General features: G+C 52.1%; 1 protein-coding gene across 1 annotated transcript in view; it reads right to left on the bottom strand.

Annotated features, from left to right (window-relative positions):
* FAM20A (FAM20A golgi associated secretory pathway pseudokinase) overlaps nt 1-11464 on the bottom strand; it is a 47621-nt gene extending 36157 nt beyond the window's left edge. Inside the window, exon 1 of the mRNA XM_059148223.1 lies at nt 11063-11464. Within this exon, the coding sequence (XP_059004206.1) occupies nt 11063-11454 (392 nt within the window). The 5' untranslated portion in view covers nt 11455-11464. The remainder of the gene's footprint in view (nt 1-11062) is intronic.
* Nucleotides 11465-12267: the final 803 nt, after the last annotated feature.

Below are 12267 nucleotides of genomic sequence, written 5' to 3'. Positions count from 1 at the left end.
ACAAATAAATAAAATCTTAAAAAAAATTTACAAAACAAGTTTTAAACACCTGGTGGGAGCATGCTGTGTCCTCAATCCATTCAATCGGAGTGTCCATGGTCTTGGGGGTGATTAGGACCCTCGTGGGAGAGTTGCAGGGAGACAGAGAGACCAGTATCTGCTTCAGCCCTCATAAATGGTCTCCAGAACAAGGGGAACTTCAAGTCTGTCCGTAAACAGGTCTGAATGAAGAGCCAAACAAGCCCTTGACCGTAAGCGGGGATGGAGCTGTGTCGTCTGGAACTGAGGGAGTTTTCAAGGGCTTGGAAAGGGAGGCCCAGAGGCTTCATGAAGCTGGAAGAACTAGACCAGGAGGTGGGGACCATTTCAGCGATGACTGCCGGTGTCCCAGGAGCTGAGGTGGAGGCAGGCCCAAGGCAGCAGATCAGCCACAACGCCTCCCCATCAGCTGGCCTCTGTATGCGTCTGCTCAGGCTGCTGCCACAAAATACCTCAGACTGGTGTGGCTTAAACAATAGATGTTTATTTCTCACAGTTCTGGAGGCTAGAAGTCCAAGATCAATGCGTCAGTGGACGTGGTTTTTCCCAAGGCTTGTCTCCATGGCTTGAAGGTGGCCGCCTTCTCCCTGTGTCCTCATAGGGCCTTCCTCTGTGCCTAAGTATCCCACCTGTCTCTCTGTCTTCCTTCAAGGACACGGGCATAGTGGCTTAAGGCCCCACCCTTGTGACCTCATTTAATCTTAATCTTCATTATCCAGTCTCCCAAAAACAGTCACGTCCTGAGGTGTATGGCAGGTTAGAACATGAACGTATGACTTTTGCGGGAACATGATTCAGTCCATAGCGGCATCATTCGGTTTTGGGGGGTTACGTTAGACGTCTTTCTCACTGACATATGGGGCAGATTCTTGCCACTTGGAGCCACCGGCGCACTGCCCGACAACTGACCAGCAAAGGGGACCTGCTCTGAGCCTTGCTCAGGGGAACAGTACTAAGTTATTAGACTGCCTCTTCTCCGATGGCCAGGAGACCTGAATCTCCCCAGATGGCCTGAGATGTATCTAAGCAGAGGTGATACTTAGGAAGCTCTAGCCAGGACTTCCAGGGGCCGTGCACACATCTCCTCTCTCTTGATAACCTGCTACCACCATGTGACGAATCCTGGACTAGCTGACTGGGGGATGACAGGCCGTGGACAGCCACAGTCATCTCAGCCAAGGTCCCAGACAGGGAACCCCAAAGAAGAGGACACATCCAGGATCAGCAGAACATACACAGCAGCAGACCACGGATGTCTCAGGGAGCCCAGCAGAGAATCAGAAGAAGGCTTAGCTGAGCCCAGCCCAAATGCTGACTTGCAGAATCACGAGCTAATAAATGGTTCTTGTCATTGTTCTTCTTCTTTTTTTTTTTAAATGGTTCTTGTTTTAAGTCACTGCATTTTGGAATGATTTGTTGTGCAGCAAAGTCAGCAGTGTACAAGCCCTAAAAGATGCTCTCTTATGCTCCAGTGGCCGGAAGCATTGGCAAAGCTGTGGTGGGAGGCGTGGTCATTAGCAAGTGCCTTGATCTCATTACTGACAACAGCTGGGGGTGGGGGTGGGGGGGGTGAGGGCAGGGGCAGGGGGCTTGGGTTCTAGGCACACCAATTTGAGAGAAAAGAAGAAAAGACATTTACTCTATTTCCACACATTCCAGATCAGTGGTTTTCAAAATTCTTCCACAAGTGGAACCTTCCTTACAAAAGAAATCTTACCCAGTATTGCCAAAAAAAGAAACAATATTTATAATTTATCATTATCAATCTAATAGGGTCAAATATGTAAATTCATTTTTAAAAAGCCAACCAATAAAAATGAGAGGGATAACAGGATTATGAACTCAAGCATTCAAACTTGGGGGCAATGGAAGTCGGACATTGTCTTATTTCAGAACCTGATTAATTTCTAACACCTTGTTTTGGTAACAGTACAAAAAAAACCCTGATACACACACAGATTTTAGCAGCGCACCTTGCAATCTCAGAATACTCCTCAATTAAACAAAGATAGAAGAAGCCATCTGTCCCCATGAACCACCTACCACAGGCTCCGTGGGCTGCCGTGTGCAAAACACAATCGGTGTGAGTTTTCTCATGTTAAGATCATCTTGAAGTACGCTCTTTCAAGATGAAAATTAATCAATCATTTCCAGAACCCAAGAAACGCCTCCCCAAACTCTAGAAGCTCATGGAGCGCACTTGGAAAATGCCCCATATTTTCACTCTGACAGACTTTGAAGAAGAAATCTTGGAATACTTGGAATACTTGGAAAACAGAGCAGCAAAGAGCCTTCAGGGACCACAACTCAACTCTCTTCCTTTCTGAAGGAAGGCAGGATCGACACACTGGTGTCGTGGCTCCAAGTGGAATCTCTTGTCGGGAGACAGAAAATAAGCCCATGAATGAATGAGGCCACATCAGTTTCTTCCTCGGCCTCCCGTGAGTGAGTAAGGTTGATTTGCGCCCACATGCAAAGATGCCTCACTTCTTGGGAGGATTTTAATGGTTGGTATAAAAAGTCTGCACATGTTAGGAATTTGTTATGAATGAATTTGGTTTTATTTTTTATTATTATTTTAAAAGATTATTTATTTGAGAGAGAGAGAGAGACAGCAGAGCACGAGAAAGCAAACACCTGCTGGGGTGGAGGGGGTTTGAAGAGCAGAAGGAGAGGCAGAGGGAGAAGCAGACTCCCCGCTGAGCAGGGAGCCCTCATGCGGGACTCCATCCCAGGACCCTGGGATCTGACCTGAGCCAAAGGCAGACCTGAGCCAAAGGCCTGACCAACTGAGCCACCAAGGAGCCCTGAATTTGATTTTAAAAAGCCTTAATTAAAACTCCAGAACAGTGTCTACAGGAGTCAGAAAGTGCCCTATGCTTAAGCAGAGACCCTTTCCAGAATCACTGGTCAGGGCAGTTCCTCCAGGACCCCTGTCCCCTGTCCACCCAGGGTTACTCTGGGGGACTGCCCTTCCCCACACTGAGCCACCTGGCTTGCAGGTGTTTCCAATAGCTCCGCCTCCCTGACATCAGTGATTGGTTGAGGCGTGGGCAGCCCCCTCAAAGGTGGGCCCATCACAGCCTTCTACAGCCGGGTGTTTTCTCAGAATGGGCCAATCGGCATCTCGGCTCAGACTCTTTCTTTTTGGAAATCGGAGAAACTCTTTTCTGTCTGGTCCTAGGACAGACTGTGGACTGTCGGGAGGTGAAGCTGCAAGAGGGGATCCAAACTGAGGAGACAGAAAGGACAGCTGCCCTCGCTGAGTTCTGGTTACTGGAGTCTCATTTTCTTTTCCAGCTCGCATTACTTTGAGTTGGGTCTCTGTCCCTTGAAACCAAAGTGTGCTTTCCAAAAATAATAATAAGCATTTGCACAGAATGCAAATTCGGTGTCAAATTTAAGGGAAACACAGACTTCATCACTTGAACTAAGTGGGGTCCAGTGACCCCGTTAAAAACCCCCAGCAGCAGAACAGCCGGTTAATAAAGGGGCTTGATTTGATGGTGGAGCTGCCTTTGGTCCTTCTCTAGCATCTCTGACCACTCCGAGGGGCGCAGGATACGTAAAAAGCAGCTACAGGTTGTACATCATCTTAACTCAGAGCGAAAACCACGAGCTGAGCTGTTACATGCAGATAAATACACTATTGCTACAGAATTTGCAGCTGTTCACCCACGGAAGAAAATGAGTCAGAAAGAGAAAACTCCCATTTGAACTGATGAAACAGAGACCCCGTGGGCCACTTGGATCGGCCAGGAGAGACCACTAGTCCCTGCGTTTAGACTCTCCATTGCCATCAACATCATCAGACGTATTTCCCTCCAACCCATGAAGCTTGCCCAGGTACCGACAGCACGTTTGCTCTCTGAGCTCCGTGCATGGCTTCTGGGGGCCAGACAGCACGGATGTTCTCCTGCCAGCAGAGATCTTCTCTAACCTACCAACCTCTTCCAAGTTTTCTAAAATCCCACCTCTTCCCGGGCCAGCCTTTTTTTAACAGCCCCGCTTCTCGGTCCACGGGCCCCTGTGCCAACGCTCCTTAAGCTTCTTTTACTCTCCGTATTTTGCTGAGTTTTATTACAGGTTCTTGGCTGATTCTCCGCTCTTCTCGATTCCCTGTGGCTTCCCAAATGGAACTGGTTTGTTACCAGGGGATCCAATAAATTATACATTTTTCTGACTCTTAACTTTGCCTCTTGCCCAAACCAAATTCTACTGGCCGCCCCCAGGGCTTGGCCTCCAAAGTCCTGGACGCCAGCATCTCCCCAGCTCTCAAACTCAGTCTGTCCTGATTTCACGTTTCAACTCCAGGACATTCTACCAAGGGACAGGGCACAAGAAGAGAGACGCCTTGCTTGTTGTTATTTTCTCCTCGCCGTGGCTTCCATGGCACGTGTCTATGTGTGCGCCTCTAACAACAGGCTCACAGTTGCTCCATTGCCTCGAAAATTCTGTCCCACTCTAGTGGCAGCCGTTGAGAATGGTACCCCCGCTCAGCTTTCTGTTGCATGCAAGCCTCCTTCAGTGGAAACCATGGGCTCTTGTCAGCCTTGCGCTTAATGAATAATCACAAGAAAAACACACGTCAGCATCTGCCAAGGGGCAGCGCCAGGAATGAGTTGGTGAAGTCAGGGTCTTGGTGCTTCCCACGTGCTTTCAGGCAAGACTTCTTGGCTGCGCTTCCTTAGAGAACAGGAAGCTAAGGAAATTCCCTCTTCCTGGCACCTGATGCCTTCTCAACTTTCCTTCAGGGCTTTTTTTTTTTTTTTTTTTTTTTAAAGATTTTATTTATTTGACACAGAGAGATCACAAGTAGGCAGAGAGGCAGGCAGAGAGAGAGGAAGGGAAGCAGGCTCCCCGCTGAGCAGAAAGCCTGATGCGGGGCTCGATTCCAGGACCCTGAGATCATGACCCGAGCCGAAGGCAGAGGCTTTAACCCACTGAGCCACCCAGGTGCCCCCCTTCTAAAAATTGACTTTATTTAAGGTATTGCAATGAAGAGAACACCCAGCCCAGATCCAAATTTTAGGATCTCTCAGTAGGGTGGTTTTGTCTTAGACCTCTATAGGGAGGGGTAGGAAGTTACAGGTGGAGCGATTTTGCAGTCAGTGTTGTTTTGGTTCGAGGCCTTTTCTTTATGGGATGCAATAGGCCATTTCCTAACAGCTCCCCAATACTGCTGTTGTCTGTCTGTTCCCAATTATTTGCTCCGCAGTATTTCCTCTGACTCTGCCCCCCTACCCCCCGGAGGGACCCCATGGGAAACCAGAAGACCACGTGCAAACTGAGGGCTTTTCATGCCAGGAGCAACAGAAGCATGCTGTTCACTCCCAAAGGCAGCTACAGTCATAAAAAATAATGTGGTGCTCTAAGTGGAGGGTGCATACAGTCGGGGAGGGACCAGAGTGGCTGGAGGTAGTCGGAAAAGCCTTTCCAGAAGAGTGAAATTGAGGGCCTGTGGACTTCAAAGGATGCACAGAAGAGAGCTGATGGTTGGGACCATATTCTGGATCCAGACCCTCTGGGTCCAAAGCCCATCTGTGGTTTGCTGGCAGCGTGACTTTGGAAGGCAAGGTAAGCAATCTTCTTGTCCCCAGTCTCTTCTATGAAATGGAACAAGCAGCCCTACTGTATATTCGTTTGCTACCACTGTGTAACAAACTACCACGAACCCTACTGGCTTAAAGTTGCGCCCATCTGTTAGCTCTTGGAGTTGGAGTTCAGCTGTGTTCTTTGTGCCAGCTTTGCAAGGCTGGTGTTTAGCTGTCGACCAGGCTGAGTTCTTGTCCAGAGACTCTGGGGCAAAATCTGCTTCTGAGCTTATTCTTGTTGTTGGCAGAACTCATTTCCTTGTGGTTTGGGGACTGATGGCCCTGTTTCCCTGAAGGCCATTGCCTGAGGACCAATCTTAACCCCTAAGTGTCCTCTGCCATGAGGTCCCTTTCATTGTCAAGTCAGCAATGGTCCATCAGACCCGTATTATACTCTGAATCTCTGACTTTCTTTTCTTCCATCAGCTGGAAGAAACTCCCTCCTTTTTAAATCTTTTTAAATTAATTCATTTATTTGAGAGAAAGAGAGTATGTGTGTGTGCACCAGCTTGGGGAGGGGCAGAGGGAGAGGGAGAGAGAGAGAGAGAATCCTCAAGCAGACTCCATGCTGAGCAGAGAGCCCGATGCGGGGCTTGATCCCAGGACCCTGAAATCATGACCTGAGCCGAACCCTCAACTGACTAAGCCACTCAGGTGCTCCAAAGCTCCCCACTTTTAAAGGGCTGCTGTGACCAGGCCAGGCATACTTGGATAATCTCTCTATCTCAAAGTCAACTCATCAGGGACCTTAATTACATCTGTAAAATGCTTTAGAGCAGTTCCCAGGTTACTTAGTTGAATAATGAAGAGAAGTGTGTGTACACCAGGACTGGGGACCTAATGCGGCCATCTTGCAATTCTGTCCACAGTATGCACTTGCTTCTAAGGAAACTGTAAAACCCAGAAAGTCAGCAAGTTTCTGTGAAGTACTGGGGCCAGATCAAGCACGTTTCAGGTAAGAGGTTTGTGGGCAAATAGTTAGGCAGTTGAGTTCCCCGGACTGATGAGAACTTCCCACTGTGAAAAGAGAGTGTTAAGGGCTGGGAACAAGAGAACAGCTGACAAGCATCCTCCCGTGCTTGGCAGAGGGTTTCATTTTGATACATTCGGGACACAGGAAGTGCCTGTACTCCTCCGACGAACACCACGTAAGTCTTGGCTGCAGTCAGGGCTGTAAAGACCGAGCTCTGGAAGGAGGAAGAAGGGACCCAAAAACGGCCTCTGGATTAGCCCTCTCAGAAACCATCTGTTTGGAGTTTGTGGCTCTGAGGAGAGTGGAGAGGTTTCCTCCAGCTACAAGTCCAGGGATGCAGAAACCGCTAAAATAATAGGTCTTCCCAAATCAGTCAAGCAAAGCCCTAATTGGAAAAGAGAAATGGAAGTCAGGGCCCCCACTCCCTCTGCTAACCACACACAGGTCTGGTCGAGGTCCATGTGCTACCCGAAGGAGGCCGTTTCCTTTCTTAGCCGGGCGGGCATCACTGATGGAAGAATCGGACAAGGGCCCAAGATCCTGGTGGTTCTGGGAGAAACGCAAGTGGCCACTATCCAGAAGGAAAAAGCTGGACATGTAGCTGCTTTGCAAGTTGAGTTGCCTGCTCCCGATCTATGTTCCTTATGGTCTGGGGCCGGCCTGAGACCAGCAGGAAGGAGACAAAGGGGCAGGTGAGGGGAGACACCGAGGGGGTGAAATAAAGTGATTGTATTTTTCATTCCACCGATGCCATGGCGGGAAGCAGCTTGGCCTTCAAACCCCCCTAGACCAACCAGTTCTCATTTCCAGCTGACTTCTTTTTCATCACCCCTGGCTCCTTCTCCCCTCCCTCCCCCTCCCCTCCCCCTCTGCCCCTCCTCTATCTGCCCTGCCTGCTGGATCTTCTCAAAGCTTCCCCGGAAAGACTTGAGCCAATTTACTCCCTTTAAACAACTGTCATCTTTGAAAAGCTGCCCAGTCTCTTTGCTGTGATTTTTCAAAGGGAAACTCAGGGCGAGGCTTTGCTTTTGGTGACAGCAAGTAGGTAGGAGGAGAGGGAAAGAAAGGTGCTTCCTGTCCCTGGGCTGGTGGGAAAAACACAGATCCACACACCCAGGCTTCTGAGAAATGCTGACGCTGTAATTGTAGGAAAAGACAGCCTTCCCATACCCGAGAGATCGTCAAGGAAGAAAAGCAGAGAGTAGGGAATTTGTTTCAACACCGGTGGGGTTGGAGGGGGATGACCCTGTTTGACCTTGACTGTCAAGACCAGAGGGTTACGGGGGGACCAACCAAAGATCCGTGGGCAAAGGGCCAGGCCAAGCTGGCCACTTGTGACATGTCAAAGGACAGATGTTGTCCGGCTTGGGCAGCCTGTCGGCAGAGAAGAACCCCAGCCCACCGGCCAGGAAGCCGCATTTCTAGAAGGTAGAGGAGAGCAACAAGGTGAGCGGTTACCTGTGCCCCAGGTAAGCCCTGCCTTCCGGCCTCATCTGGCTGGTTGGTGCCCGGCCTGAAGTCCTGCAGACTACACTCCCCTTGCTCCTCGATCAGTCTTGGCTTTTCGCTACTCAAGACAGGTGCCCAAGGGGTCATCGTGCCTGAGAGAGCCTGGAGTTGCCTCCCTTGTTGTGATCAGCGACCAACGACTCGGCAGAAACACTTTTTTCCCTGGTTGCATGTTTAGCTTGGATTGTGCCACACTTAGTTCCGTTTTTGAGGGAGGAAGGAGAGGACGGGAGGGCGGAACAGTGGGTAAGGGAAGTCTGCAGAACACCCTGAATGTCAGCCCGGGAGACTCTACGGGACGCACAGCCTATCTTTTGCATTTGAACTTCACCTTATCTTGACGTGCAATTAACAAAGACTGATGGAAAGCCTGAAACATTCAAAATGATGTCTAAGCTCCACCTTCCACCAAAATCAAAAAGGAATGTGCTGGGAGGAAAAAAAAAAAACAAAAAACCAAAAACCAAAAAACAAAAAACAAACAACAACCAGGTCATTCCCTACCTTCTGTTGGTAATGAGCTCACGTTGTTAGAAAGATACCTTCCAACTTCACACCATGCCTTATTGGCGTGGCGGTTAAGAAAAACATATATTACTCAGAGTAACGGTCGCTTCTGGGCAAGGGGTGAAGAATGCTGATTTGGCTTCTCTCGCTGCCTGAAACCCTCCTGGTGTGGCAGATGGCTTGCTGCTACAATTATTTTGGATAGCAGTTAATGGTAGGTAATTATTGGCACGGTGGCATCCGTATAGGTCTATAACTCTCTAGTTTTTAAATACTGGCTGGGTTGCGGCTGTAAACAAGGAAGGCTTGTCCGTGCAAGAGAGACACAACTAGTAAGGTCATTCGCTGTTTCTTCCTTTGCTGTCTAAATATTTGCTTGCACAGAACTCTGGAGCCTTCCTTGTCCTGGGGTAGCCAGAGAAGCACACAGCAGCATGGGTGCGGGCTTCATTGAAACTTCCACTTGCTATCTAGTCATTAGCCCACTCTCTGGCTTCAGGTAATGAGTTACTCTCTCTGACAACAGAACTCTGGGTGTGCTTCAAGTTCACACTGGCCACTGAGTCCTCCACGTTTGTTCTTAACCTTGATGCACGTAATAGGGCATAGGCTTATTAGAATCCTCCCGTTTGCCATACAGATCTGGTGAAGGCAGGTGTTCTTTGCAATCCTAGGTCAAGTTTCAACCCTCGAGAATGCAGCTTCCTCTCCTGCTTCAGCCCACAAACCTCGCTTGAGGTCTGGAGGTAGGAAAAGGAAGAGGAAAAGAAATATCCCAGCTGTCGCATTTCAACCAACCATGCGAAACTACCCTGTTAGCTCCGAAGACAGCAAGGTCAGCAGCCCCCATGGGTCGACCCCTCTGTTAAATGACCAAAATCATTTCTGTCCAGGAAATGTGTTTTTATGACACACGATGGCGTAGAAATCAAGCTCAAACATCGACGGTGGGAAATGTCGGTGAGAAAGATTTTTGTGTTTCTGCCAAAAATATTCTCCTGGACTTTCCTTCAAGATCCGGAGGAACATAAGGAAGTGCAGGGCCACAGAAACGAGAATACATGAATGCTGATTATGAAAGCAAACGACTTCGCCCACAGTCCCCTCATTCTGGAACCTTCCGCAGATAGGTAGACGATTTTCTAAGGGCACAATTTCCTAGTCCATTGATCCCGACGCCCACATTACTGATGAAATCAAGGTAATGTTGAACAGGACAGTGTCTGAGAAACACTCTCAAATTGCCTTTTTATTATACCCAATTAGCAATGAAATGGAGAACCACCTTTTTTCTAATCTAAAGTCATCAGCCACGGAGCTGCAAAATTCACCACAGCGATTTCAGCCAAGGGCTCCCCATTTCATCTCCTTTTGCTTTCTGAAAGTCCTTCCCTCCCTCAAGCCCCAGCCGGCCTTAGCGCTACAGAATAAGGAGCAAACAGTTAAACTGGGCTAGCCCTGGGCGGCCACTGAGATTTATGGTCGATCCATTCTCCGCAGGGACTATAAAACCCTCTGATGACATCTCATTTTGAAATCTCTTGTAGTAAGAAAAGTAATGGGTGTGGTTCAAAATGAACGCTGGATGCCAGTGATATTTAGACAAGTCTGTACTTCGAAACAGTTCTAGCTCATGTGAAGATCTCTGTCATTAACCCCGATCTCAGTATTGACTATTCTTCCCACTCCAAACTACCCCCTTCCTGCCCTTTTACGTCTTAAGTGAGTCCTAAATAGGTTTGGGCTGCCCACCCCCCAACCTCCAGCTACATTTTGCTTTGGATTTTTAGAAATTTCCAGGTAGCTTTCTACCTCCTCTGTGAAAGTATCAAGCCTCAGATCCGTGTCAGCCCAAATTACCCCAATGCTAAAACCACCTTCAAGTTAGAGCACCGGCCAGAGGGACAAGCCGGGTTTTAAAAAGAATAGGTCGGTGACCAGGTCAGGGAACTTTCCGCCCCAGCTGACCTCTTGCAATCTCTGACCCGGGCAGAGGAGTAAGTTAAAAGAAAGAGCTGGGTGTTCAGGGAGTAGCTTTGCTTTCTGGAAGGCACCCAGGTCCAAAGCGGAGTGCGGAATTCGAACCAGCTCTGGAGTTGCTCTCTTTGGGAACCTTTTCCGGAACACCCGAGTCCAGCAGCGGCTTCCCAACATCAGGACAAGGAGAAAGAGGGGGACAACGGCCCAGGACAGTGCAGCGGGGCTAAGGGGTGAACAGGGAGCTGGAGGAAAGAGGCTGAGAGCATTTCTCCGCTGTGGGGCTGCACTGAAACTTTCTCCCCCTGAGATGCACTCGGGCTGGACTGTGCCGTCCGCCAACAGCTGGTGGGGTCCGGGCGGGGAACACGAGCAGCGCCGGGCGCCCAGCGGGAGCTCCGGGCGGGGGCGGCGAGGCGGGGCAGTGCGCGCGCGGGGGGCGCCCGGCGCCCGGGGTCCTCACCTGTTCCAGCGGGCCACCTTCCTCCGGTAGTACCGCAGCGCCTCCTGGCTGGCCAGGAGCGAGTCCTCGGGCCCGAGGAGCGGCGGCTCCTCTGGGACGCGGTACAGCGGGTGGGCGAAGAGGGCCTGCAGCTTGGAGCCGCGGCCGCCGCGCCGCTCAGCGCCGGGCCCGGCTCGGGAAAAGTTGCGCGCGGCCGCGCGGGGGTTCGGGGAGGCGGCGGCGGAGTCCGGGGCCGGGGACGAGGCGCGCCGGGCGCACGGGCAGCCCCGCGGGTCCTCCCGGGGCCGCAGCTGGCGCCGCACCTGGGGCCAGAGGTGGAAGTAGAGGTCGGCGGAGAGCAGCGCGCCCAGCAGCAGCAGGGTCAGCAGGCGGTCCCGGCGCAGCCCGGGCATGGCCCCGCCGGGGCGCGCGGGCGTCTCCGGGGACCCGGGCGGGCGCTGGGCGCCGAGGGCCGGCCGGGGTCGACGGGGCCGGCGTGTTCACCGCGGAGGATCGCCCCTCCTCCTTGGAGGGATGTCGCCCCTGAACTTGGGGACCCGCGGCGTGCGGGCTCGCGGTGCTGGCGGGCGTCCCTGCTCCGCGCGGAGTGGAGACCAGAGGATGGTGCCTCTGGGCCCCTGTCTCTGGCACCTTCTCTCCCCGCGCCGCCCGCCCGGGAGCCCGCTGCTGGGAAGGGCTGGGGGGCGCGGGTGTTTGCTGCCCCCCGCGGGCGCACAGGCGGCGGGGCCGGGGGCGGCGGCGAGCGGGAGCTCGGGGAGCAGGCGGCGGCGCTCGCCTCCCGGCGGAGGAAGGCGGCTGCGGAGCCTGGGGCGTCTCTCCAGAGGATGCTGTCGCTGGGCGGCTGCGGCGACCGTTCCCGCGGCTCCTTCCGCGGATGGCGGGGACGCCCGTGCCCCCGGCTGCTCGGGGCGAGCTCGTCTGCGCGCCCGAGTCCTCGAGGCAGAGGTGACGCCGGGCCTCCCCCGCCTGGCCCCGCGCCCGCCCCTCCGCCCACTCGCAGCTGGCACCTGCCTCTGGCGCAAGCTCGCCAGCCAACTCCCGGGGCCGCTGCCGGCTCTGTCCTGGCACCTTGTCACCCAGCCGGCACCTCGCGCCCATCCCCCTCGCCCCAGGCCTCCCACTTTCCCTGCTCTGGGCTCAGTCTCGGCACTTTCGGGGACGCAGGTTGTGTGTGTGTGTGTGCGCGCGCGCGCAACCTTTTTTTT

The sequence above is a fragment of the Mustela lutreola genome, chromosome 15 (assembly GCF_030435805.1).
Source record: "Mustela lutreola isolate mMusLut2 chromosome 15, mMusLut2.pri, whole genome shotgun sequence".
Classification (NCBI taxonomy): Eukaryota; Metazoa; Chordata; class Mammalia; order Carnivora; family Mustelidae; genus Mustela; species Mustela lutreola.
This window is presented reverse-complemented; position numbering and strand designations above follow the sequence as displayed.